We start from the raw sequence: 27732 nt of genomic DNA, 5'->3' as shown, positions 1-27732 counted from the left end.
ACATGTAAGTGCAGAGCAGCATTCCAAGGCCCAATAACAACAACATAAGAATCACAATCCAGATGGCCACAACAGGAAAAATGTTTAAATGCATGGAGACGTACAGTCAGAAAATGGAATGTTTATTTTATTCGTTGTTCATTTCAAGAACCTTAATGTTCAATTTAAATAACACAATGTTGGATGGCTTTTAGAGCTTTTTGCTTTTCAGGGGTGCTGAGTTTCCCTTGGCTCCCTCCGTAATTCAATCTATGACACTGACTATAAAATACGTGAACGCTGTCGCTTCATCGCCTTCTGCTGTATAGCAATGAAGCAAAAATGTTACCCCTGTGTTGACAGCATCTGTACGGTAGAAATGGGGTCAGGAACGGTTGCCCCCCCTGCAAGATGCTGATGCTGCAGCCGCTCTCATTACTTCATTCTTAACCGTAACCACACCTTTATATAGTAGAATAAAGTAGAATAAAAAAGCTATGCTCTGCAGCCGGCCAGCAGGAGCAAAAGTCCTTATGGTGGCTTTGCTCCTTGTGTTGTTTTACAAAGATTGGGACTAAATGAACGTAGGGAAATGGGAGGTTCTGTTGCCAAGGGGATTGTGGTACTGTGCTATGCCGTTTCCATCAGCTCGGTAACAGCGCTCTCTAATGACCTCACTCTCATTATCACCTTTTTTCGCTGCTCCTCTGTTGTCATGCCTGAGAAGAAGCACCTAATCTGTCAGGGGGGTCTCAGAGGTCATCACCCACATGCAGATCATTCAGCTTGCCACCCCCCCACCCCTCTCCAGGTCACAGAAAAGAGGGAGTGGTGACGTGGTAAGGTGGAGAAAATGTGCTGTGGTGTGAAATTGTTCTTCTGCGTTGGCTGCTGTGTTTTGCCCTCCATAAAGTTATAAATTGCGAGAGGAAAGGTCACCTGTCTCAGGACCGTTGAACTTTGTAGCAGCTCGTATGGATGACATTTACAGAGGCCGGCGCCTTTCTACACCACACATCAGTGAAATGACTGGTTGCGCTATCAGGTCGACGCAGACCTTTGAAAACCCGCTGATATGCAATGGCCCTGAAATGTACGGAACGGAACAGTGACACGTTCTTCACCAAAGTCTGTCATCGAACCTGCAGAAAACGATTTAGCCAGATGGTCACAGGGTACAAAGTGGAACTATCGCAGCCCATGAAGAAGACGAAGACCCTGGGACACCGCAGCTGACGCAGGGGTACGCTGTAAATGGATCACGCTTCTGTGCCTACTGTTACTGTTTCTTCTCGACCACGGTTGCCAACTCTCGTTTGTGCGCAGTCTGCATTTTGTGCAGCGTTTTTTTATTTACCTCGTGGGTAAATCTTTCTTCCTATCTCCATCTGTCTCTCTCTCTCTATTTCTCTCCATTCGCCTCCTATATTATCCCTATATCTACTTTCCATTCTTTCATTTTTTTCCCCTCTTCCAAATAGGCTGCTTGTAGTTTTGTGCAGTGAAAATGGATACTGTTATCCAATAGAAACACACTATGTTTGTGCCAATTTATTAAGTCAGTGCTGTTATTGTTCTACTGTCAGAGTGTGTGTGTGTGTGTGTGTGTGTGTGTGTGTGTGTGTGTGTGTGTGTGTGTGTGTGAACATATGGAGGACTGTGTGTGGACTGATTCATCCGGTTCTTAACACTCTTCAGAAACGATGTAAAGAAGAAATGCGGAGGGAGCTGACAAAAGAGATAAAAGAGAGCGCGTGGAAGACAAACTATAATGCACACACTGAGAGAGAGAGAGAGAGAGAGAGAGAGAGAGAGAGCTGTACTGAAGTGGACGGCTGCCTGCCTCTCACTCCCCTGGAGCTGCTGCAGCGCACATGAAGCTCCACAGCTGAGATCACCAGGAGAGAAGAGTGGAGGAAGAGGAGTGCAAAGCAGAGAGAGAGAGAGAGAGAGAGGGATGCAAGCACATTAATGGACAGAAGAGAGCAGGTTTGCACACGAGAACGGGGGGGAAAAGAAGGGAATAAAGAGACGAGACGAGCAGACGGTCCTTTGCCGAGTCCTGGAAAGCGATGGTGCGCTGAAGGCGACAAAGCGTCCCGGCCGGTCCCGAGGACCTCCTCTCCAGCCCCCTTCTTCACTCCTCTGACAGTCCCACCCCTCCCCTCCCCCGACACCCCCTCCAGCGCGGGTTTTTTTTTTTTTTTTTTTCTTGTCGCTGACCCCAGCGGCAGCCAGCCATTCACATCCTCCCGACACCTCCTCCTCTCCGTCTTCAGAGTCGCACGCAGTGTCCAGCGCGCCATACGCTCTCACACACTCTCTGTTGCTCCGGCTCTGAGCGGGAAGACAAAGGGAGTGAAGTTTTACCTTCTTTATCCTACGCTTTTCATCCTTCTAATACGGCTCGGGGACAACTTTTCATCTGTGGACAAGCAGGCCTCTTTGGGACCCTGGAAGCCCCCCGGAGAGCCCAACCTCTGCTGACTGCTGTCTCCACCTGCCAGCCCCTCCACCTCCAGCCATGCAGGTCTCCATCGCCTGCACCGACCAGCACCTGAAAAGCCGTAATGGGGACCACAGCAAACAGAACGCCACCAGCCCCAACGTGGTGAACGCAGCCCGGGCCAAGTTCCGCACCGTGGCCATCATCGCCCGCAGCTTCGGCTCCTTCACCCCGCGCCACCACATCTCCCTCAAGGAGTCCACGGGCAAATACACGGGCATGAAGTACCGGTGCGTCAGTCTCCTCCTTTCACGCCCGTCCACCTTCATCCGCTTCGTTCGTGGCGCCTCTTACCCCTTCTTTCCATTCCTCCTTCTCTCTCTCTTTTCACTCTCTTCATCAGTTCATCACTGCGACTATTCAGCACCCCTCATGGTATGTGACAGAACTTCCCATCTGATGCCAGCGCCTTGCGTGTATGTGTGTGTGACAGCTTTGCCGGTGTCCTGTTCACTTTTCACGCTGATGTTTTCACCTTTTGCTTTGGAGCTAATGAATGTGTAATGACTGCTGACATAAGAACCCATTGCCTTGCTTTTCAGCGCTTGCTTTGAAACAGTTTCATCGTGGCTGTGTGTGTGTGTGTGTGTGTGTGTGTGAGCTACTCTCCTGAAAACTGGACAAGTGTCCTTATCCCATCTTCCTCTCCCTGGAAGCTCGGGGCTCTTTGTCGAGTGCCCTGTTTGGGTGATGGACAGATGGTTTTACCGGGCTGTTTGTCCCCATGCGCCTGTGCCGCAGTGTGTGAAATGGATTGTGCCTCGCCGCGGCTGCACAGATCATGTAACGCGAGCGATTCGGCGACAGAGATCAAATTCTCACTTGTTGTAATTTTAATCCCCTTTCACTGGACTATGATGTTTCATGGTGTGCCTGTGTGTGTGTATTTGTACATTCTTCAAAGTTAAAGTCATATTACTGAGATCAGATTAGCGTAATGACCCCAGGTAAAGTTTTTGTGACCCTAATGTGACTTCTAATTAGGGTCAAAAAACCTAATAAAATGTCCACTTTATAACAAAATGAAGAATAAGGAAGTCCTTTTTAGTGCACCAGTTGTATCATGGTGAGTATTTAGGATCAAATGTATGCCGTAGCCCCAGCGGGGATGCTGGCTGTCATCACTCTTGAGTCCCATTAGTGAGGTCGTGCTCTGACCAGGAGCTGGGGGAGTCCCGCTGTCAGGTTTTAACACCTGCAGGAGAACGAAACGCTGAAATCTCAGAGCGCTCGGCGCCGCCGCTGACACGTGACGTAGTTTTTGGTAATTAATGCACTGTAGTCTGTGCCCTCGTCTGACTTTAACTGTCAGGGATGACGGGTTGAGTTCACGTATACATAGGTGTGTAGAGCGTGAATATGGCAGACGCTGAAGGATCTAAAACTAAAAGCAGAGGACAAAGGTCCGCCCTTTCTTCCCTTTCTTCAGCTTTTGGAAGAGGAGACCCGTCTTTCACCCCCCACACTCTGAAGATAAGGCTCAATGCTCCACTGACGGCCCGTCAAGACCACATTAAAAGTGCAGGAGGTTGCAGTATGCAGTATAGATGGCAGAGCGTATGGTGTTGCGTTTCTCGAAATGATGCCTTTCACTCGTCAAATCTGTCTGCATCCTATTGTGCAGTGTCAACATCATGCACCCCGTACGGGGGCTTCTGTGCAGCGGTCTTGTTACATGGTCACAACTATATGTGCAGTCACTCGTACAAAGGGTGCTGTAAGTCCACAGACATAATCAAACTTTTATCTATCATTAATCCCTAATGTCAGACCGAAGAAAGGGTAAAAGGGTTGCAGACGTTGAGCAGAGGTGGCCCCTGCCAGATGGACAGACCTTTCAAACCCTTTGCAGACCTCTAAAGATGATGGCTGGAGTACAGCATCTTCTAAGGTGGTGAATAGGACAAGACGATATTAAAGTAAAATTCCATTAAAACAATTCTGTCTGGATGATGTGTATTAAACCCTGTAATTCACAAACACTTCCTCTTAATTTTCAGACACTTATATCCACATTGTTATTTTCAGCAACAATACATTTTAAGTATATCTTACACAGTCAGAAGTTTGGTCGCACCTTCTCATTTATGGGTCTTGCATTTTTAACATTATAAAAAAAACTGAAGGACTATGAAACAACACATGTGATGTTATGAACTAAAGAAAGAAGGGGCAGGGCGCATTTCGTAGTGTCGCCATGTGCTGCAGTCTTTCACAATCACTTCACTTTCACTTTTTAGTGTCTGAATAAATTCTTATTAGTAAGCATAATAACCAGTTGAAAAGGACAGAAATCTAGAGTGGTAAGAGTGAAATTTCTTGGTGTGTTTAATGCTGATTTATTGGAAACTGTATAATCCCAAAATTTGTGGACATCAGAAAGTATTGTAATCCAAATAGAATCAAGCAGAATTTTATAATATCTAAAAAGCCTACTCTCACTTTCCATTTCCACTGTAATTTAATAGCCACTAATATTAGTACTTCATACTGGGAAAGCTGGAAAAAGACTCTTTAAGCTAAACTGTTCAGCTGCTTGGAACTCAGGGATTGGGAAAGGTCATCTATGTTACTGTATTTGGCTGTTCTAGAAATGAATTCTCCATGGGAGACCACAACGAAAAGGACAAAAATGAGTTCAGTCTTTATCTTAATTGGTTCTAATCACACACATTTTCTTGAAAATCTCCCTCTCCTTTTTATGACCTAGAGATCTGATTTAAACAATCATCTAATTTGTCATAGTTGACCTTTAAAGATATTTAAATAGCAGGGGAACCAGAGCCCTCGTCTGGGATCTTTTCAGCTGAAAGTTGACAGAAAGGTCAAAACATAACATTCAGACGGGTAAAGGTGCCATCGCAGAAGAGCATTAGACATTAGAATATTTCAAACAATAGGGAACCAGTTAGTTGGAATTACATTAGGGTCTTGGCCTTCAGTTGTCACCTGTAACACTGCTGCAGCTGTTATTGGTTCAGTGTCATGTCTTGCTCAAGGACAAGGACAATGGGCCATGGGGCTTTAACCTTGTTACTACAAGGCTTTGCAACCACTTTGCTAATGTACTATCCCCCCATTACTTGGCTGCAACTATGTTGCTACCATCTACTCTCAGGTGTCAGTAGCAACACGGAGATGAGGTAACGTTACTCCCATAAACTGGCAAGATGGCCACTGCCAGCTGCTCAGTCATTGATTGGCATTTGTCAATTCGACTTGGCTCCTTCTCCCGCTCAACTCGTAAGAATTGTCCTGCTCATCTTCTCACCCCTCAACTCTACCCTCTCAACCTGCTCCTTCTCCCAATCAACCTAGAATTGTTGCAGCTCACGGCGACTCTCGTTCGCATTTTAAACCGGAGCAAACTTACCTGCGTCCTTGCGTCAAATCACTCCGGGTTTCTCGTTTCTTCAAACACGCACTCACGTTCTGGTCCTGCACTGGTACCGTGACATCAGGACTATCCATAATTAACCCTAATATAATTTAAAACCTGTATAGACAGTGGATATGTGTTCAAATATTTACATACATATACATATAAACATACATTTGTTTGGTGTGACTGGTTGTGTGTTTTTGAAAAGTCAAAAGAGAATTACAGAATTCTGTGGAATTTTTAAGTGATATAAAAAAATTTCCATTGTCCTCTTTGTCCTTTAAGAAAACAAATGTTATAGAAAGCACATTTCAATTCTGCATAAATATAGTATGAAAGATTACAGAGATGTGTCACAATGGCTGGACATGGCGAGGAAGGAGGACGCATATGCACAATGTCACGAGACAGGGGTTTAATACATAACTCACCAGACAAGGGAAACATCACCAAACAATGACCCAATGGCGAATAGACATGAACATGATAGTTTTATACAATTAGATAATTATAAACAGGTGAACACGATCAGGGAACATTACACGAGACGAACATAAAACTCCGGACCTGGAGTAACCCCTGCTGGACCGGATCATGACAAGATGTGTAGGTTTGTAAACTCCCCTCAACAAAGTCACAGACAAAGGATGAATTATTGGCTGTTTTGATTATTTAGTTCAGATGTCAAATTAAATTTGCACTGGAACCTAATTTTTTAATTTTCCCATACAAATATATATTGCTAATGCTAATTCCTAATGCTTTTTCTTGTGAAATGTTTTGGAGTTGATTTCATTAGTTGCAAAGTGTAGCAGGAAGCAATTTGGTTAGGAAACAAAATGGTTAAACCAAACCTTTTCTGCATTGAAAAGCAATGTTCTCTTGCTCTGCACCTGAGCAGCTTTTAATGGCACACAAAGTACCTCCGGTGCCAAGAGCTTTTGGCTCAGATACAATGGCCTAAAAACCCACTGCCCATGGGCCATGAAATGCAAGTACCTTTCAATGTCCCCATTCCCCCCCCAAATATAAAAGTAGTGCAGAGATGCCAATCGGACTGTTCTGCAGTCAACCAGAACACTGTTGGAGTGGGCAGTTCAACCGGAAAAAAAGGAAAAGGGCCCGGGCCAGCTTGGCAGCCCCTGATTCTGAAAATTGTTAATGAATAAGATCATGATTGCCTATCAAGCATCCTCAAAGTGGCCAATGTGGCACATCATTTTTGCCTGTTTCCTTGACAACATATCATGGACTAATCTGTGTATTTGGCAGAGCAGCGTTTCATTTTCAATATCTGTGCGTAGTTGGAAACACACAATTGTCTTAGACATTGAATTCATAAATATGTTATAAATATGCTATATACCCATTTCATATGCACTAAGAATACAGTGCACACACACATATATTTGCATAGACATGACTAAAAAGACACCCCATTGGTTTCCAGGGCACTGGCACAATTGAAATCCTACACATTAAAGACCGCATGAAGTTTGTTAACATCTCATTCATCGTGTATTCCAGTCTGGAAATCTCTCCAGTCCAGTTTATTCTGCTCTAGGTTTGAACTGAAATGTGTAAGACATGACTCTCCGAGACCTGAGGCAGACCGATTGGTCAGTTGCGGGCGCCTCAGTAAAAAGATGAAAATGCCCTTTGCTTTTATCGACAGTGACAATCAGGGGCCTCTGGACTGAAAATGAATAGATATATTTTTTAGTGCATCATGGATTCACGGTGCTGAAAAATGTGTTCGAGTGACAGGCAATACTTCATTTTCTTACTGGAAAGATAACAGGACCCTTGGGAGCGATGGGAGTAAAGCAACAGTGGCTCTTTCCCTGGAGTAAAAAAGTCCTTATAAGGAGGACGGAAGGGAGCAGCGAATTTCAGCACAGGCCTTGTGGGAAATTATCGTGTTATCGTAATGAAGATTTAAGCTTTTGAAGATAAGACTAAAACCGATGAGCAGCAGCAACAAATGTTTGTTAGATCTACGGCAATGGAAGTGTCACGACACCAAGGAAGGGGAGGACCCAGGCTCAGGTGCTTGAACAAAAAACAATTTTCTACTTTGAGGAAGGGGAAGTGGAAAGGGGGAAAGAAAAGTCTCACTCACATGTAGGACACTCCACACACACACACACACTACACCTGAAAGTAGAAAACACAACACTCAACATCATAACTACAACCATGTGACCCCGAGTCAGCCGACGCAGTACCACACACATTACATGTTCACAAATCCACATTCTCACACTACACACTGTTCTGCTGACAGTGGAGGCAAACAGGTGAAGGGGGTCAGGAAAGGGCGGGGCCTATGCTGGACGCCGTTCCTAACACTGTTTTAACCCCAAGACACTTAAGGTTACCTGAAGGAGAGACAAGGGCAATCTTTTATCTCCCTTGACAAGGAAACATGCAGACCTTCGCTATGGGAGAAAATAAACCTCCTGAAAATTTCTAAACCACTGGCAGACAGTGCCTTAAATTGGCAAAATGGATCCCTTTCAGCTAATTGGTGCTGTGATTCGTCAAGGCTAGTCCCCACACACTGCTCCCGGGGAGCAGTGTGTGGGGACGGTGCTTTGCTCAGTGACACCTCAGTGGCACTTTCGGGATTCGAACCGGCGACCGTCTGATTACGGGGCCACTTCGTCCAATTAACCGCTAGGCCACCACTGCCCTCTATTATGAAAATTTTCTTTTCTTTTTTTAGCCTTGATCGTAACAGAATGGTGTTGACATTCCATGTATTCAATGTGACTTCGGCATAAGTTGATTTTGGGAAACAATTTATAACTCAAACTGCTTCAGGTTGCATTTGTCAACATGGCCGAGGTCTGGAGCATAACTCTACCCATTCAGACTTTCCACTCACTGCCTCTGTGATCGTTTTGCTGTAATAACATCAATCAAATGATTTAATGTGCAAAATGACGTTACATCTTGATCATGAAATGATAGAAACTGGACTAAACGGCTGTACTTGCCCATGGCCAACAGCCACCACTGAACCAAAATATTACATTTCCATCTCCATGGAAATGAAAATGACTGCGCTTGGGGGGGTGGGGTGGGGAAATGAGCAGTTGTCTCTTTCAGAGAACCCCACCCCCACCCCAGCCCCCCACCCAAATTACAGGGGCTGGAGTGTGTTACTGTAGGTAGTGACAGAGGGAGAAGTGAGTGTGTGGGTTGATGTAAATCCACGGACAGGAATGGTCCTGTTTGTTTCAGCTGCTGCGCATGTTTGCACACCCTAGCGACAGTGTGAAATGTGACACCACGATGCAGATATGGGGCGTCTTTTTACATATTTTTCATTCTGATGTGCATAAAAGGTCTGATCTTTTGAGAAAGCTTTTATTTTTTCCCCTCTTTCGCGAAAATCCCACTAGTTCGTTGATCCACCTGATCATGGTTCCTTTTGAACAAAGATGTGAACGTACCCAGGTGCACCTTCAGTAAGGTCGAGCCCCACAGATCGACTTGAAACTGAAAATTACACACGCACACGTAAACACACCAGATCGATGCCGCGCAGGGACAGTGGATTAGTACAGCGGGAAATGAAAGTGTCCGATGCGTGGCACCTTCGCACGAGAGCTATCGACAGCTCATTAATCACCAGAGGTGCCGGTGACGAGGCTCCGAGAGGTGACATCCGGAGTTTATCACATTTATCACTTCGTCACTATCCTCTTTTCCCCCGTCTTGTGAACACATCACTTTGAGGGCCACGACTTCTCTCGGGTCTGTAATTTTCCACTGGGCAATGGTATGTTGTACTGACATGAAATATAAAGATCAGAGCGATCCCAGCATGGCGTGTGACAGTGTCTGCTTCTGATAATTAGAGGCATGTGCATTTTGTCTGATTGTGAGGTGTTAGTGAAAGCTAAAAGATAAAAAAAAAACTAAAGTGTGTCATTAAAACCTCAGAGCTTCCTGGCGCACTGTTGGTGGCCCTAACAAAAAAATTTAACAAGAGACCTCTCCAAACACTCTTCTGGTGATGATGGTAGTAAAAGTATTGCACCAATCTCACATTGGCCCGTGTGTGGAGACTGAAGGTCAGATCATATGCCACTCAGTGCCACGATTGTGTCCTGTGGATGTGGCCACTGTCACTCCATCTTGGAAGACAGTGCTCCAATAAGGGAATTGATCGGCAGTGACCCTTCACTCTAAGCGGAGTCATTTAATCAGGTTTTTCCTTTTAACGACCAAGCTATTTACAAGAGAAAGAAGTGTAAGGCAGTGAAGTATTTGACAGTAAACACTATCATTATTTATTGCTCCGCCCCCCATCCCCCATAATTTTCTTTTTCACATCTCTCCCCGCTTGTGACACTCCCTCGGTTGCTCCGGGAGTGTGATTTTCGCAGTAGATGCTCCATCCCCATTGTGCCTTTCGTGTGTCGCAAGGCTGAGAATTCCCTGCCCCTACTGCTGTGCAGTGCTAATTAACATGACTGCCGTTTAACTCTGACCTCAGCCGCACCGTGTCACGCAGGCTCAACCCTCCCTTAGTTTGGATGCCCAAATGAACGGATGTCACACTAACAGCTTGCGTCCAACTTTGTCTCTGCTGTGCTGCATGTGCAGAAATTAGCCTGAAACTGCTTCAATCTGGATCCTGGTTAATTCGTCTGAGACTAGTAGTTATTTAGAATAAAGGCCGACCTGCGTCCATCTTGGAGTGTTCTGACAACAGGCAATGATGAGCATGATGAAGCGGTGGCCCTGTAGAACAGTGTGGGTTGAGTTTAATGACCCAAAAAATAAAAGAACCAAACTTTTTTTTAAATATATATATATATATATAGTGATGCTTTTGAAACTCTAATACTGCTTACCTGAGTCCCTGCGGGCTCTGTCCCCCGCACCCCACCCCACCCCACCCCACCCCAGCCCAACCTTTTGTTCCTCCAAGCGGATGCCTTAGCAAGCACTTTTTGCAGAACCCATTTATTACACTTTTACGCCCAGGAAGAAAATCAGAACAATCCCAGGTTTTATTTTTAACATTTTTTTGTGCTCAGCAAACATCCCGTGCCCCCTGACCTCGGTCTTCCGATTTGGAAGCTGAACAGGGAATGGAACTTTAATTACCGGTCCGAGAGGAAGAAATGCTGAATCTGTTTTTTTTTTTAGTTCTTTAGATTGTAATAAAAAAATTGACCGTGTGGTATTGTCACAGCACAAGCTGTCCATGAATAATGGATAATATTGTTTCCAGTGTACATGCTACTTGTGATAGCTGGGCTAAACATTCCTCCAGGGGCACGCCAGGGGCATGTGAGTTATCCGAGATCCAGGGTGAGCTGAGTGAGAAGAATGAACGATTGGAGGCTTTTAGAAGCACCACTCCAAGCATAATCATGTACACTATAAATACACTCAGCCATGCACAAATGCAGCATTTTACTTCCCAAAGAAAACATGGATCTCCATGCTTAGTTTTTTCCTGTCTAACAATTTGTACTGCACATCTCAAAAATCACACCAGCTTTTCATAATTGCACATTACACATAAAGCTGACCATAAAAAATCCTTCTACTGCGTGTTTTCTGAACCACATTTGTTTCATCAGGTTGTCTAGTGACTTACTGCTTTTGTGAAACCCTGATACCGTATTAAATTATGACAGCGGCGCAATTAGATCTGTTAATTGAGGTGTAATGCACAAGAGAGTACTCAGTGCATTATCGCACCCTCTGAAATAAAATGGAGTTTTATTGCAGTTGAGCCATATTTTTCTGTTTAGTAAATATTTATAGCCTTTGACTCAAAAGACTCTAGATTTATCTTCTGTGCTAAAATGCCATGTGATATTGTTACCATAAACTATTTAATGCATGCGGTGAAACGCTTATTTCACAAGCAGAGTAAATACAGATTAAACACAGCCTGCTTCCTGCTGACGTTAGTGCGGATGTTGCTGTCTTGCTCTTTCCTGGGCGCCCCTGGTTGCCCTCTCCCCCGCCCTCGACACCTTCTGTCTCCTCTCTGGATGAGCGCCGGGCGATGTGGGCCAGGTCCTCGGCTTGGCCTCTAAACCCCAGAGTGATTACCGCACTCCGGAGCAAACGCGGCTCTTTCCCGTGGCCGGGCCACGCGTTAACAAGCTGGTGCTTCTTGTGCACGTCTAAATCCGGCACGGCAAAAGTTAATCCTCCCCTCAACGGCCCATGATAACCATTCAATTAATTGTGTTTACCGGAGGTAATGCGATCCAGCTGAAGATTGATGGCGAGTGTTGTGTCTGGTGGCTCATAATGCCGACTTGTTGATGCATCATTTCTTTCCGAAGGCCTGTCATATATTTTCATGACTCTGTATTAAGAAATTACTACACTGCGACAGTTTAGGACCTCTTATAACCATAGTGTAATATATCAGCATTTATACAGCAAGATGAATGCTTTCTAGCTTCACAACGCAAAGAAATTTTGTCCTGTCAGAAAGCTGTGTTCCAGTAAATGTCTGACTCCCCTTCTTCAGTGAACTTTTACTAAAAAGTTGGTTCATGGTGACATGAAGGTTTGTTCACTGGATCTTGGCATCGTGGTGCAATAGGAATCAGAACCATGGATAGCTCCCTATGGCTTTTATTTAGTAAGGAAACAGGACATGCAGTGGTGGCCCAGCGGATAATGGAGCGGCCCTTTTGCAGGCAACCTTATCCTGAGTGACTTACAATCATTAGTGACAGATCCCCTGGTGACACTCAGGGTTAAGGTTCTTGCTCAGTGACACAATGGCAGACTTGTGGTCTTAGTGGTCTTCTAGTTCATAGGTGAGTGTGTTACCCGCTAGGCTACAACCACACCTTAAAGGACTAAGAATGCTGCAGCACAACCATGAATGTGTTATATGACATTGCTGTATGTGTGACGCATTTGGGGTTATTGGTCAGGTTGGGCAAATACGTCTGTGTTTTCACAAAAGAGCTGCTTTGCTGTCCACATGAATACCGAGAAAAGGAGAAATTCACTCTGGAACCTATTTTGGGTGCCCTTAAACTTTGTTGGACAGATCAGGTCAGATCAGACAGTTTTCTGGTGGAATGAACTACAACGAGCGTCTCCTGGATGGTGCGAGGCTGTAAATGTGTAAATGTGAGAATGCAAGGGCCCAGCCCATAAAAACTGTCAATGAGCATGCGGTGCTCAGCAATATCAGAGGCTTTCATTCATAAACCTTGTGTGTCTGAGTGTAATTTGGCAAGGCAGTCATTTGCTGGTTCAGAGATTGAATGTTGCGAAATTAAAATTGGCCTAGAAATAGAATTAGTGAAGGAATGTTGCTTGACCTTTTAAGAAATGGATTCCAACGATAAGCACCTCTTATGCTTTTGTACCCGCCTGAAGTGTTTGTAACAGTAGGGTCAAGAGAACAAGTGAAAGACTTCCGCCTCATGACTGCTGCGGTTACCCTCTCAACAACAAATCATCAGCGCCCCCCTTTTTAATATGAACAAAACAGATTTATTGCTCATGCGTTCAGCCTCCCTCTCCTCTCCCACCAACAAAATGGATAAACAAATGGAAATTGTGCTGGCTTTGGATGGTGTATATTAAAATAGTGTGTGTGTGTGTGTGTGTGTGTGTGTGTGTGTGTGTGTGTGTGTGTGTGTGTGTGTGTGTGTGTGTACAGAAGCCCTCTAGCAGCTATTGTGTTCTGTCACAGTTAAAATTGGCTTTCCCACAGGTCCTGTTGACTGTCAAGTGATATTTTATGGGTTATGTTGGTGAAGGGTGCCCTTTTGAATGATCAAGTGTGTAAAAAAACACTGTATTCAAACTCATCTGATGTTACCTGGACATGAAGAGGAATGGCACAATAGAAGTTACAAGAATTAACAGTTTCTAATTGATTAACACAGGTAGGCTACTATTACAAATACATGTAAATTTTGTATGTAAAAAGGTACCAGTGTTACAGAAAAAATCATGACTTTCCTGTCATGGCACCTCAGGCCATTTGCTGGTCTTTTGGCACCTCTTGCTTGGGGGAGGCCACAGCTTACAAGTGACCTTTAGAGGTCAGTAGTTTGCAGGCCAACTGCATGCCTTTACAGATACAACATGCCGGTTGCTTATAATTTACAAACTTTTTTATTGTATTTCTGCAGCCGCCGGACTGCCTCCAAACTAGAGAAAAATGCTTCATGTGGTAATAGTGCTCAGGCAGTCTTTGATGTAATTACGCTTCTGTTTATGCCAGCAACATTATTACCCACATTACAGCCAAATGGGTGTAAAAGTAAAAGACGTTATAAAATATGAATGATGAAACACAGCGTGAAAATCAATTGTACTCTGGCTTTTCCTTTGTGCTTGCTTAATCATTAATGCCTGCTTTGGAAGGAGTGGTCGAGATTGGGTCCGTGGCCAGTACCCAAACCGGAGCGGCGATTCATGACTGCAGGCCTGATGCTTACTTTGAATGGATCGAGAAGTTTTTTTTTTTCAATACATGGTAAATGTAATGTCGCGCCGATCAGCCACGCTCTACCTGAAGTCAGACAGTGACTTAAACTGAACAGCACGGTTCACACATCTATCAGGCGTGTCACATTCTCACTGGGAAAAGGCATTTTGTTCAAATGAATTGTACTACTTTTGCAACTTTATTATACTTTGCCCATGTCATGGCAAACAAAATGGGTAAAATGGGTAATCAAATCATTTAATAATGATCTTACTACATAAGGGTTATAAACAGAAAATTAATGAACCTCATTGCCACTACGTAATCACAAACACGTGTAATCTTTGTGTCTTTGGGGAAATTGTTTCACGAGGGTGTTTGTGTGTCAGTCAATGTTAAAGTATTTCTTCTTCAGAAGGGAGCAAACGACGGGTCTTGTGCAGGATAAAAATGTGTAAAATTGCTTGTATTGTTCTGCTGTAAACCCTACATGTTTTCCCTACAATCACTGGGGATAAACGTGATTGTTTTCCCACCAGATCTTAACACAACATAAAGGAGAACCTTTATTTATTTTTATCACTCTGCTGCTGCAAAAATGAAAGGCTTTCGTTTCACTCACTTCATGATGTGAATGTACAGATGCATCCACTGGACACGCACACACATGCACATATGTGACCCCACCCATCTTTGTGGGTCATCTGATGGTGACAGCACAGAGCCTCCTTCATCTGCTACCTGCACAGCTGCACCACTGCACCAGATTTTTGAACATGATTGTATGTGTGGGGTGTGTGGATTTATTATGAAGGCGGTTACACTGCTGTGTCTTCTGGGAAATAGATTGTAGCTTGTTTGCCAGCTTGCTAGTCAGAAAATGCCCAGATTATCTATTTGTATGTTTGTTAGAGGTTCTGAGATGTCAGTGACAGAGGTGAACATTTGATATCATGAGTAGAGAAAATAACAGGGAATGCAGGAGAAAGTGAGGAGGTAAAATTGCTTGCTGAGAATAGAGGTCAAGTAATCGAGTTAGATTTACACTCTTTAGCCAGAGCGATTTACTATGTGTTTTCATGTTACCATCAATGAAGTAATCAGTTCTGGTTCACTAGGAACCCAACTGTGCATACAATCATTGTAGTCACTGTTATAGTTGTTGTTACATAAATCATCTTATAAGACAGTTACAATTTAGTCTAAGTATTGTCTAAAGAGGAAGGTCTTTTGAAAATACTCAACTGTGCTGTTCTGACCTTGAGGGGAAGTTCATTCCACCAAGACAGGGAAGAGTCTAGATGAGTGTCTTCCTCGTATCTTCAGCAGTGGAGGGACCAGGAGAGCAGTACTAAAATTAGGGCTCTGAGGTAGAATGATGAAACCCAGTGTTTGGCTTTGCATACAAGCATCAGTACTTTTATTATGATGTGGACAGCTACTGGGAGCCAGTGGAGGAAGTGTAGCAGTGGGGTGGTGTGGGAGAATTGGGGAAGGTTGAAAACCAGTCTGCTGCATTCTGTATTAGCTGTAGAGGTCGGAGGGCATTCAGAGGTAGGTGTTACAGTAATCTAGTTTTGAGATTACCAGGGACTGAACGAATATCTGGGGGGGGGCTGTGTTGATAGATAAAGGTGAATCCGTCTGATATTGTTGAGAAGAAATCTACATGAGCGGGAAAGATTGGTGATGTGATTTGAGAAGGAGAGTTGGTTGTCTATAGTTACTACAAAGTTGCATGCCATTGCAGAATCTGTGAGTACTCTCCAAGTCACTTGGTAGGAAATCAAGGTAGGAAACATCTTTCATATAGTTAACTGTGGTGTTATTGATGCATCACGATACATTCCATAAATTTTCTACATTGTCACATGATGTTTTCAAATACAAGAGTTAAGGTCTCGTTCCAAACCCAAACACGTAACAACCTGAAGCCACAAATGCCAGAAAATTGGCATTTGATAATGTTCTGCGCTGCATCAATGCAGAATATTCCACATCTGCATTGCAATGCATTGATTATACAATTAATTTCAACACCCCGACAGAGAGGTTGAGGAGAATGAGAAGTGCCATTTCATTGGACTGACCTGCTCTGAAGCCAGACTGGTTGGGATCCAGGAGGTTTTTCTGAGAGAGATAATGTGAGAGCTGATTGTAGACACAGCGCTCAAGGAATTTAGAAAAAATGACCCTGGACCGTAGTTGTTGATGTCTGCAGGATCAACGGTGGGTTTCTTTGGGATTGGAAGAACCCAGAAGGTTTTAAAGACAGATGGTACATGACGAGATGTAATTGAACTGTTTATGATGTGAGAAATAAAGGGCAGAAGGTCGGGAGAGATTGTTAGGAGCCTTGTGGAGGGGATTGGATCCAGTGGACAGGTGATTGGATTGCCTGTAGATGTGATCTGAATGATTTCATCTGCTGGAAGTTTTGAAAATTGTTCTAGAGCCATTGGAGAGTAGAGTTGGGGTTGTAGTGGTGGAGAATGTCCGGCAGATTAATGGTTAAAGGGCAGGGGGAGTCGGAGGCTTGAGTAAAAATGAGAATATGGGTTTTTGAGGGTTGTGGGCTGAAGCTTCTAGTTTTGATCTGTAGAAAGTAGAGGTGAGGTTAGTGGAGATTTTCATAGTTGCATAATTCTGATAATACAAAAGGTCAAGCTGTGATTTCTTATATCTTCCTCTCCCTTTGATTGCTGTGCAACGTCTCAGATAGCCGGGGAGCAGGGGGAGAAGTCCATTTAGGTTTGAAAGGACAGAGATGATTCATAAAAAAGAAAAGTGAAGGGGAAGAGAGTTAGTGGCTAAGGAGTAGAATGACTCAGACGTTGGAAGATGTGAGAGAAGATACAGATGAAGGTGACACAGAGTGAAGGTTATGTCGAGTGAAGGATGGATGGAGTCAGTCTTGGATCCGGTCAGCAGAGTGACGGTGAAGGACAGAGATGTGGAGTGGAGTGCAGGAAATGTCAGTAGTTGGGGAGGTATGCCTGAAGACCAGATTGAGGAGACATCACATATCTGGCAACACTGCTTGCACTACTTTGCACTTGTGCTATTTTGACAAAGGAAGGTTAAAACTGCACTTCAGAACTGTCAATCATTAAAATTTAAACAATTACACACCAGACAAGAAGGCTCTAAATCCTGATCCTTGCTGTTGTCCTTTGTTATGCAGATCCTTGTTGTCATGCACTGTGTGGTATAGACATTAGTTGTCGTAACACTTTGCGTAACATACCAATCCCCTTAGCTTCCACGAACTCCAGATTACTTTTCTTCAATTAAGGAGCATCAACATGCTCTGTCAGTATGGCTGAAAGACATAAGTTCAAGCGCCTTGGGCTAAGACACCAGGATTCATTGCCATTATTGCTGGCGCCGTCTTACTTCATCGGCACAACTCAAAGCCTGGTGTCTGCGGCACCCCCCTCCTCAATCAGGCATTTAAGATGATCAGTGTGTGCACAGAGCTCCCCATTATCCCTCCGGCAGCCAGCAGTTAGGAGGTGCTGCACTCGTCGGAAAATGACTGGGATCTCGCACTAACAAGAGGGGGTAATCAATTGCATCCCTGGCCAACAGGGCGCAATAAATAATGCACGGGCGGAGAAGCTTGAGCTGGAAGTGGGGGAGAGCTGGAGGGGCAGACCTGAGGAACAGAGACAGTTTCGCTTGACAAAAGTAAAAATGGAACATAAACCAACAGCCCCACGGAAAGCCTCGAGTTAAGAGACACTGACAAATAAACAAATGAACTGTGGGGTTGTCTGCTGGAAAGCAGACGGATGGAAAGCTTTGGAGAAAACCTTCAAGAGCACTGTGGTTTTTTATTTTTATGTGGTTGTCTGCGCTCTCCCTGCTATACTGTACTATGAGCCGTTTGAGCTCATGAATAAAAAAAAGAGCATCGGTGCCTTCTCAACACCCACATTGGGTGATGGAGTGCCTCTGGATGTGCGCTCTGACGCGGGCTCGTGGTTGCGCTTCGCCCACTCGTTCCAGGGTTGCCGGGAAACTCATGGCCTCGCCGTCATGGCTCCTCTCCTCACCGCTGGGGCCATTATGTTAGAGAATGCACTCAGCCTGCACCGCTGGCCCTCGCAAGCCCCCAATCATGGTCAGACAGGACGAGGGAGGCAAGTCGCATGCCACTGGAGCTGTGGTATCAAGGGAATATGGTTCCCTCCTTTTTTTGCTTGCCAGTTCATTAACTTAATTAACATGATATGCGTCCCTCTGTAGTTGCCTTGTACATAACGAATCACAACCCAGACGAACTGCAAAACTGAGGGGAGCTGGACAAACCATGATTTGTTATTTACAGCATTTGTCCATGACGCCGTTGTGTTGGGTAATTGCCAGGCGGATAAAAGCCATACTGTCGGAACTCCACGGGAGTCCGTGTAGTTAACATCTTGTAGCGGCCTCGGCCAGTTCTTTTGGTGTACAGTGAATCTGAGTTTTTTGTTGTTTTTTTTTTGTAATGAAACTTTAATGGGCCTTGAATGCACTACTCCAATACTTTAGGAATTGCAGAGCTCCAGGATCTGATTCTGTCTTTCCATCCCTCTTCTTTCTACATAATTTGTAGATGTAAAACAGAGGCCTTTCCCTTTTCTGATGATAGGTGTGGCTTTTAAAGACACCAAACAAAGCAGTAATTTGCTTGAATTTGAGGTTTCAAACACCTGCCTGGTGAAATGGAAAATTCTTAAGATACACAAGGTATCACACAGCCAGCCTTCAATATTTCAGTATTACAAACACAGAACCGACCTCATACCTCACCCTTCATTGACTGTGAAACGATGCCTTTGTTTGTGAGTGTTTTCTATACAGCTGTGTTAAATTTTTCGGACAAAAATCATCGGACTTAAGTCTGGACCAAATCCATGTTGGCAGCTTTGTCTCTTCCTGATTTGCACATCTGGAGACTATTCCCAACTATTCTGTGCCGGATTAAGCACTCAGGCAGCACTGTTGAGTGGTAATTCTTTTTTTTTTTTTTTTTAGACGATGAGTAAAGTTCTTGATTTGACAGTTGCTTGTGGATTTACACAATTGTTATTTAGAAGCATGAAAACTGAACGTTGATGAAAGTAAATTGCTCATTTCTGGCCAGCCCAGTAAAATCAAATAACAAAATGTCCGAAAGATTTTGTTTAAATGAATATTATGAGGCATTGTGTGTTACATTATTTTGAATTGCAAAATTCATTTCAGACATTTAAGAGAACAGAATATTTATGCTTTATAGTATTAATGTTCATTGTTTATTTATTTATTTATTTATTGCAGTCTCTCTAATTCTGAGGAATGCTTGTTTATTTTGCTGGGCTCCATGGTGTCTCATTTCAGTGCTGAGGGAGCCTGTGCTCAGTAATGAGGTCTCTGCCAGTGAAGCCTGTGAGGAGCTTTGCGAGTTGGACCAGGCACATTGAACCCCATTAGTCAGTGGGAAGGACTGTTACGGAAATCTGGACAAACAGAGCTTGAAGCGATTGATTGAGGTTAAGCTGTTACGGCAGTGCTGAGCGCGATATCGCCAGGTCCTAAATGCATTTTTATTGGTATAGATGAAGGGAACAGGGCTTTTTAATGTTTTGCAAAAAAGTCAGCTTAATATTACTGTCATTGCTGAGACACCATATTAATGTTGATTTCCGGTCGAAATAGGGACGCTCAAGATAAAGCTTTTTTGTTGTTTTAAGTTATTTAATATTGCATATCAGCAAGTGCACATTTGATCCTTATTATTTCCACATAGTTGAACACAATTTATAATGCCAGGTCAGGGACATGCATCAGGGCACTGCTTTATCCCTTAATGTGAAAAGTACTTCTTTGAGGGACCCACTAAAATCTTAACATTTAGTACAGACATGAGCAGTTTATTTCAATTCACAATTTGTGAAATAATGGAATACATTATGTCTATTTTAAAATACATTGCTGCCAATTTATCATGACATGAGCTACGGACGTGAAGTTTCACAGTGGAAGGGATGGTGAAGAGTGTGGTGCAGTCACTTTAAAGTCTGTTTTCCAAACCATGCAGCTGATGTTGTTTTAAACTGTTAAAACTCATCGTATTCAAATGATTTGATGAAATGTGTTATTGCTTCACTCCAATCCATAGGGTGATTTCATGTAATGTCATACCAAGGCCCCAAAATCAGGTGGAGGGCAGGAAAAAAGTGAAGTGATTGTCACATGTGATACACAGCAGCACAGCACACGGTGCACACAGTGAAATTTGTCCTCTGTATTTAACCCATCACCCTGAGTGAGCAGTGGGCAGCCATGACAGGCGCCCGGGGAGCAGTGTGTGGGGACGGTGCTTTGCTCAGTGGCACCTCAGTGGCACCTTGGCAGATCAGGATTCGAACCGGCAACCTTCTGATTACGGGGCCGCTTCCTTAACCGCTAGGCCACCACTGCCCCCAAAGTGGAGTGAAGCAGTGTAGATCTGCCGCCTGAAAAGATACCCATGTTAAAGTGTAATTTACAACTGCTCAAATCATTCTAACCGAGTAAAGGAAAAGTGATTTCACCTCACAATGTAAACTTTGTGTATAATGACTCTCTGTCGCGGCACAAAATTGCTACAAAAATGCCTTGTGAAAAGGTTGGTTGGTTTAGTTTTCTTTTCCATAAAAAAGTCGGTATGAGGTGTGACGAGTTCCCACCAAGAGAACTCGTCACACTGAATAACAAATGCAAACATTCAGCTAATGTACATAGTTATCACATGTAGAACATTTTACACAATAAATTAGCCTAAACGCAGTTTAGTTCAAGAGGAATAATTAATAGCTGATCATAAATGTACATGATTTTATATAACTTGATTAGAATTATAGAATTGAATTGATTTACTTATGGAGAGTTAAATAAGGGACTTTGATGTTTTTTTGAGAAGGCAGCAGGAGACGGAAGCAGATTGGAGAGACAGTTTTTTGACGTCTCCTGAAAAGGTAGCTCTCGAATGTTTAAACAGTTAAAATTTCCGAATAGTTTTTCAAGTAGATAGGATGAGAGAATCTTCAGGGAGTATCATGTTAAGCTCCAACAGAAAACAGGAACCTATACATGCTATGTAGGCATTAAAATTAGCTAAATATCTGCCGATCCGGTTGTTGCTGCATAGACAATTTATGCATATAGATCATTTATATGATGTGACAATAAACGTGATTTGACACTTTTTATGTAAGCTGTAAAATAGAGGAGCAATTATTTCTAAACTATGTCCCACCGCCTGGGACACACCGCACATTTGGTGAAAAATATTAGCAATATATTTAATGAAGGAATGGTTTAAAGTGCCAGTACGGAAACCAGCGAAGAAGACTGTAACTCAGGATAAGGGCATCTGATAAATGATGTCATTGGATCAATAGCCTCGGATCAGTCAAAAAAAAATTTTAAATAGTGATTGTCATTGTGATACACAGCACAGCACACGGTGACACAACAAAATGTGTCCACTGCTTTTAACCATCACCCTTGGTGAGCAGTGGGCAGCCATGACAGGCGCCCGGGGAGCAGTGTGTGGGGACGGTACTCACTGGCACCTCAGCGGCACCTTGGCAGATCGGGGTTCAAATCAGCAACTTTCTGATTACAGGGCCACCACTGCCACTTCTCTTCATGAGAAACAGTCCAACATATTCACGTCCAACATATTTTTTTTATTTAATTGACTGTATCGCTGTCTAGACACTGGGTCTAAATCTGTTCAATACAGACTCTCTGCATCACTATCCTCCCTTTTCACTTCCTGCCCTCTGTTGGAGCGTCATCATAACCACATGACTGAAATCAAGCTATTCTTTTTGCTCCAAAAATGTTTTTTAAATGGCTTTTGCTAAATAATCTGTTATTTAGACTCAGCCTACATGATTGTGTTGAGTGATCTTTTTTCTGACTATATCCTAGTTCATTCAACATTTGTACTGTTTCCATAATTGGGTGTTTATACATTTAATATATTAACAAACTCATAGATTTATATCCATAGATCAGATCCAAAGAAAGACTAAAGTGCTTTTATTTTAATAAACACCCATGTGTTATTCTCAACCTGTTGATGCGCATGTATGGGACATGTCCATTTATGATACCTTGTGGATTGCCTCGGATGCAACATGTAAAATCGCATTGATTCCTCTAGCTTTAGGCCTCATCTACAAAGTTTAATCTCTAAAACAGGAAAAATCATGGGACCCAGAACGGTCATTTTCTGAAACAGGCTCCAGAGAGAATCTCTCTATTTTCTGTGTCTCCGTATGGCAGCTTGTTTTGTGAAAACGCTGACGTATTAACCCATCCTCCAAGCTGACCTGTAACCCCCAAACCACTCAACAATGGCAGCTAACGCGGACATGGTTGCGCTGCAGTGGCTGCACAACTTCATAAATCAACTACAAGAAATACTCTCTATGGTGCACATTTGTAATAAAAACACAAGGTTGGAGAACAACAAAGTTTTTAACACACATATCGGGGAGTTACAGCGCCACTTACAGGCGTGGAGGGAACCACTTTTTAGAGAAAAACGTTGTTGTGTGGAGAACACATTCTCTTAGTCTCTTATGATTTTGTGTGTGTGTGACTCAATAACTGGAGGGTGTGAAGCCATTCGTCTCTACACAGTCCTTAATGCAGTTTTACAATCCAAGTGATCAATCCCTGTGAAGTCGTCTGGAGCTCATCCAGCCTGAGTTTGCCTGGGGGAATAAAATGCACCTCGAATGCCATCACTCTTCTGCTACCTGACTCAACACATTCCGGGACAAGCACTCAAAATTCTTGACGTCACTTAAGGTTGCAATCTCCGCAGTTCTCTCTGTGAAAAGTAATTTAGTAAAAAGGATTTGGTCCAGTTGTGAGAAAGCGTACGTGCGGAGGATTGCACGTCAAGGGCGTTCTTTCTCAAGTCTCTTTCTCTGTGTTTTTTAGATGCAACACTGCACAGTTGCATAGAGCCAAGTCAATTCAAACTAGAGATGCCAGCTTGATAACTGCAGAGGGAAATGAGGTCTGAAATTCTTTCATTAAGATGAAGTAGAATTATAAATTGTATTTCATTGTCCAGGTTCGACTGAGACAGGAATTCCATGCATTGTTCCTCATCATCTGCATGTGTTTTAGACACCACTAGGTCATCAATAAAAGCTACTGGGACTTTCATGGACATCTGAGTTCCTGTAGAATTGTAGACCATGTTTTGTAACTCTGTAGTGTGTACTTTGAAGTTTTACTCATATTTTACTCTTGTCCCCGGGTTGTTAACTGAGCAAAATATGTAGTTGGAGATATTGCCAGCACCATTCCTTTGCTTAAATTATGTGCTCCACTTGCTCTAATAGCAGTGAAATCGATGCTGAGTGCTTCATAATGAGCTGATAATTTGACTTTCATTCGCTGAAGCCTGGGAAAAGGCAAGCTGTGCAAAAGTTTGGGGTTATGCTGAGTCCACACCATGCTCTGTGGTTCTGGCTTCAGTTTTGTTCTCTCAGAAGGGCCGATGGTTTTTGTAACCAAGCAGCCAGTGATCTCACTAATTAGCACCTTTTCTAGAACCCAGGGCAAACTTTTGGCTGTGGAATGGACATTGTCTTTTTCAGCGTGTTTGGCGGTGTGTGCTGGTTGATTTTTCAGCACTGCAATCCCTGTCACGCTGTATCTGTTGTGCACCTGACCCAGAGGATTACATAGGTTCACCATCAGTGCAGTGTCTCAGTAGCCCGTGAATGAACAGTAGGTTGCACAGATGTGTGGAAAGAAGACAGAAAGAAAGAGACATGTGCATCTGATGTGTTGTTGTGTGTCGGTTGTCTTGGCGATGTGGCTGGTGTTTGATAGGGAGAAGCTGACAGATGAAATGTGATGCCTGATTGGTCACGCCGGGATGGTGGAGAACAGTGAAGAACTCGCGTCTGCCCTCGCAGCAGCGGTGTTACAGTGAGTCACAACCGCTGCACATAGCCAGGCGTGGTCTTACGCGGAGTAAAGAAAAGAGTCTTAAAACACAGTGATCATTTGTTGCACACTGAACATGCCCTATGTTGCCTTTAGATGGTCATGTGGATTGATTAGGCAGTGGTGGCCTAGCGGTTAAGGAAGCGGCCCCGTAATCAGAAGGTTGCCGGTTCCAATCCAGATCCGCCAAGGTGCCACTGAGGTGCACCGTCCCCACACGCTGCTCCCCGGGCGCCTTTCATGGCTGCTCACTGCTCTCTCAGGGTGATGGGATAAATGCAGAGGACAAATTTCACTGTGTGCACCGTGTGCTGTTCTGCTGTGTATCACATGTGACAATCACTTCACTTATTGATTAGTTTCCTGTTAATGGCTTTCGATTAGAGTCTTATGTGTTTTTCTCACGCTGACCTGTAAGTATGTCTTTGAATGCGGCTCTTGAAAGCCAGTTTAAAAATGTCATGCAGAACCACCACTTTGTGACATCCTGGTAGAGATTAACATCCTCAGTGCTGCTGAAGCAAAGAGAATGATCTATCATGTTGCTGTCTCTGGCCTTAAATCCAGCCCTCTCTCGCTGCCTACAGCTCAGCTGGTCTACGCCTCGCTTTTCTACGTGATAAATTGTCTCCTTCAGGTGGGCTGTCAGATTGCGTAAAGTGCTGCACAAATAAATATATTTCACAACAAGTACACAGACAAAACTACCTATTCCTTGGGTTTTTGATAGGGTGGCATTCATAAAATATAGTTCTTTCCCATATAAAGGCACATGCCAATTACCCAGGGTGCATCTGGCTCTCACAAGAGATTTCTGTTTTCCAAACCCTTTTCCTATTCCCAAATAAACAAGAATAGTTTTGAGTTTCTGGGTTTCTGCTTGGTAAAATTAAGTTCATTTACATAATTTGTCCAGCCATTCTAGAATATTCTTCCACAATCTGACCAAGCTCAACACCAGATTGTGAAGAGTTGACTCGTCACCCTAAAAACTAGGTACAGGAGTTCCTAAATTGTAATCCCTTGTAGTTGGGATACTCTTAAAGATGGTGTTGCAGCCTTCTTGAGAATATTTTCACTAAATGTAATGGAACCTATGGTTCAGTGTCTTTTGTCCTATTTTTTCTGAGAAACTGTGGACCAACTTTCTACCTCTTACAACCCGTAGTGGTTATGGAGGCAGCTAATCCATTCCTCAGGTACTTTGTGTAATCCTTTGGGAAACTGTGGGAACATTCACCAAATAGCAAATCCCACCCCTTCATGGTGGCTGTCAGATATAAACAATAGTGCACCTTCTTTACCCTCCGCTTCGCGGTGTCCACAGACAAGGCTTGACAAAGCATTTTGGAGGAATTAGGGTAATTTCCACTTGAACTGAAAAGACCAACAATGAGGTGCTGGAAGAATTTGCCGTAGAAGCTGCTGTGTCCCTGACCTGGACACGCATGGAGACAAGAAGTGCACCGCATGTTTGTGTATCTTAAAGCAACTTGTGTGGTGACAGATAGGAAAACTGAGGTTCCCCCAAATATTTACACTCCTGTATCCTTAATATCAGAGTGTGATTAATTTGGTCTCTAGTGCTGTGTAGTAGTGCCATACTGCAGTGCACCCCGCCCTGCCCGTCAGCACTTTTTTGAGTGCCTGAAGGAGATTATTGTTGCCAGCGAACCTGCACAGGCAGCAGTCTAATGCACACTCCCGCATCCATTCTAATTCTCATGTGTTCAATAAAACAATTAGTATTATACGTTGTGCAGGCTGTAGTTCATTGTCTTTAATGGGAATGGATTTCTCTTTTGGAATGTGAATGTTTGTGAGGCCTGTAATACAAACAGAATGCCAGTACCAAGAGAGAGCAATTTTTATTGAATTATGCTTTCTGCGTATACGCTTGTACATAAACACATTTTTATATAGATTTTTTATATTCACATACTGCCGGTTGCTGCCTGTTGCTCGCATATTCGTTGGACCTCCGTTTGTACTCTGTGGTGGCCAATCCTGGAATACCTTTCTAAGCTTAAATGTGGCCCTACCCACAAACTCTTATCAGTAAATCGATTTCATTTCTAAATAACAATTTTACTCGGGGAGGACTAGAGAAACTTCAACAGTCTTACAAATAATCTTACACATAACAGCCTTCTCTGCACTGGAGTATGGATATGCTCTCATGTTTTCCTCTTCATAGTCACAAATTCATTAACGTCTTAACTTGTTCTTCTCTTTCCCTTCTTTTGTCCCTGTCTCCCTGTCTTTTTCATAGAAACTTGGGTAAATCTGGACTAAGAGTGTCATGCTTGGGCCTTGGTGAGTATCCCTGAAGTATATTTTCTGAGAAAGTGAGCCATTTAACTCATACTTTCAGTAGATAATAAATATTGGCTGCAGTTATATTTACATTTACATTTATAGCACTTGGCAGACGGCCTCATCCAGAGCAACTTAGAACTTTCATGTTACCATCAATGAAGTAGTCAGTTCTGGTTTACTAGGACTCAAAAATGAATACAATCATTTTATTCATTCTGTTGTAGTTTTCTTGCATAAGTCAGACTATAAGAAAGTTACAGTGACCTTGAGGTTCCACCACCTCGGGGCCAAGACAGAGAAGATGCATTTCTTCCTCGTGCCTTCAGCGGTGGAGGGACCAGGTGAGCAGTACTGGAGGGTCAGAGAGTGCCAAGAGAGTTGGTTGGTTGCAGTGCGAGGTGTAAAAAGAGCTCTGAGATAGGATGGTGAAACCCCATGTTTGCCATTGCAGTGGGGTGGCGTGAGAGAATTTGGGAAGGTTGAAAACAAGTCGTGCTGCTGCATTCTGTTTTAGTTGTAGAGGCCAGATTGCATTCAGAGGTAGTCCTGCTAGAAGAGAGTTACACTAATCCAGTCGAATGAACCAGTATCTGGGTGGCCTGTGTTGACAGGTAAGGATGGATCTGTCTGATGTTGTAGAGAAGGAATCTATATGAGCAGAAAAGATTGGTGATGAGATTCAAGAAGGAGAGTTGGTTGTCCATAGTTATTCCAAGGTTGCGTGCAGTTGCAGAAGGAGAGATCTGAGAGTTGTTCAGGTAGATAACCACATCCTGATGTGGTGAAGAATCTGCTTGAATTAATATTATTTTGGTTTTGGTGGGATTTAGCTTTGGATGATGGGTTGCCATCCAATATGAAATGTCATTTAGACATGCAGAGATTGTGGAAGCGGCATGTACATCTGAAGGAGGAAAAGAGAAGATGAGTTGTGTATCATCAGCATAGCAGTGGTAGGATAATCCATGTGAGAAAATGACCTCACCAAGTGATCTCGTGTAGACGGAGAAAAGGAGAGGACCAAGTACTGAGCCCTGAGTGGCACCAATGGCAAGTCAGCATGAAGCACATGTGGATCCTTTCCAATTCACTTTGTAC

At 43.5% G+C, this 27732-nt stretch overlaps 1 protein-coding gene across 4 annotated transcripts in view; it reads left to right on the top strand.

Annotated features, from left to right (window-relative positions):
• kcnab1a (potassium voltage-gated channel subfamily A regulatory beta subunit 1a) overlaps window positions 1-27732 on the top strand; it is a 79931-nt gene that overhangs the window by 29041 nt on the left and 23158 nt on the right. For 3 of the 4 annotated variants that reach the window (XM_028961548.1, XM_028961545.1, XM_028961546.1), the window contains one exon: window positions 26588-26631. In XM_028961548.1, the coding sequence (XP_028817381.1) occupies window positions 26588-26631 (44 nt within the window). Of the gene's footprint in view, window positions 1-1843; window positions 2716-26587; window positions 26632-27732 lie in introns of those variants that run through there. The other variant, XM_028961547.1, reaches the window with a different exon arrangement.

Source organism: Denticeps clupeoides, chromosome 19, assembly GCF_900700375.1.
Source record: "Denticeps clupeoides chromosome 19, fDenClu1.1, whole genome shotgun sequence".
Lineage (NCBI taxonomy): Eukaryota > Metazoa > Chordata > Actinopteri > Clupeiformes > Denticipitidae > Denticeps > Denticeps clupeoides.
This window is presented reverse-complemented; position numbering and strand designations above follow the sequence as displayed.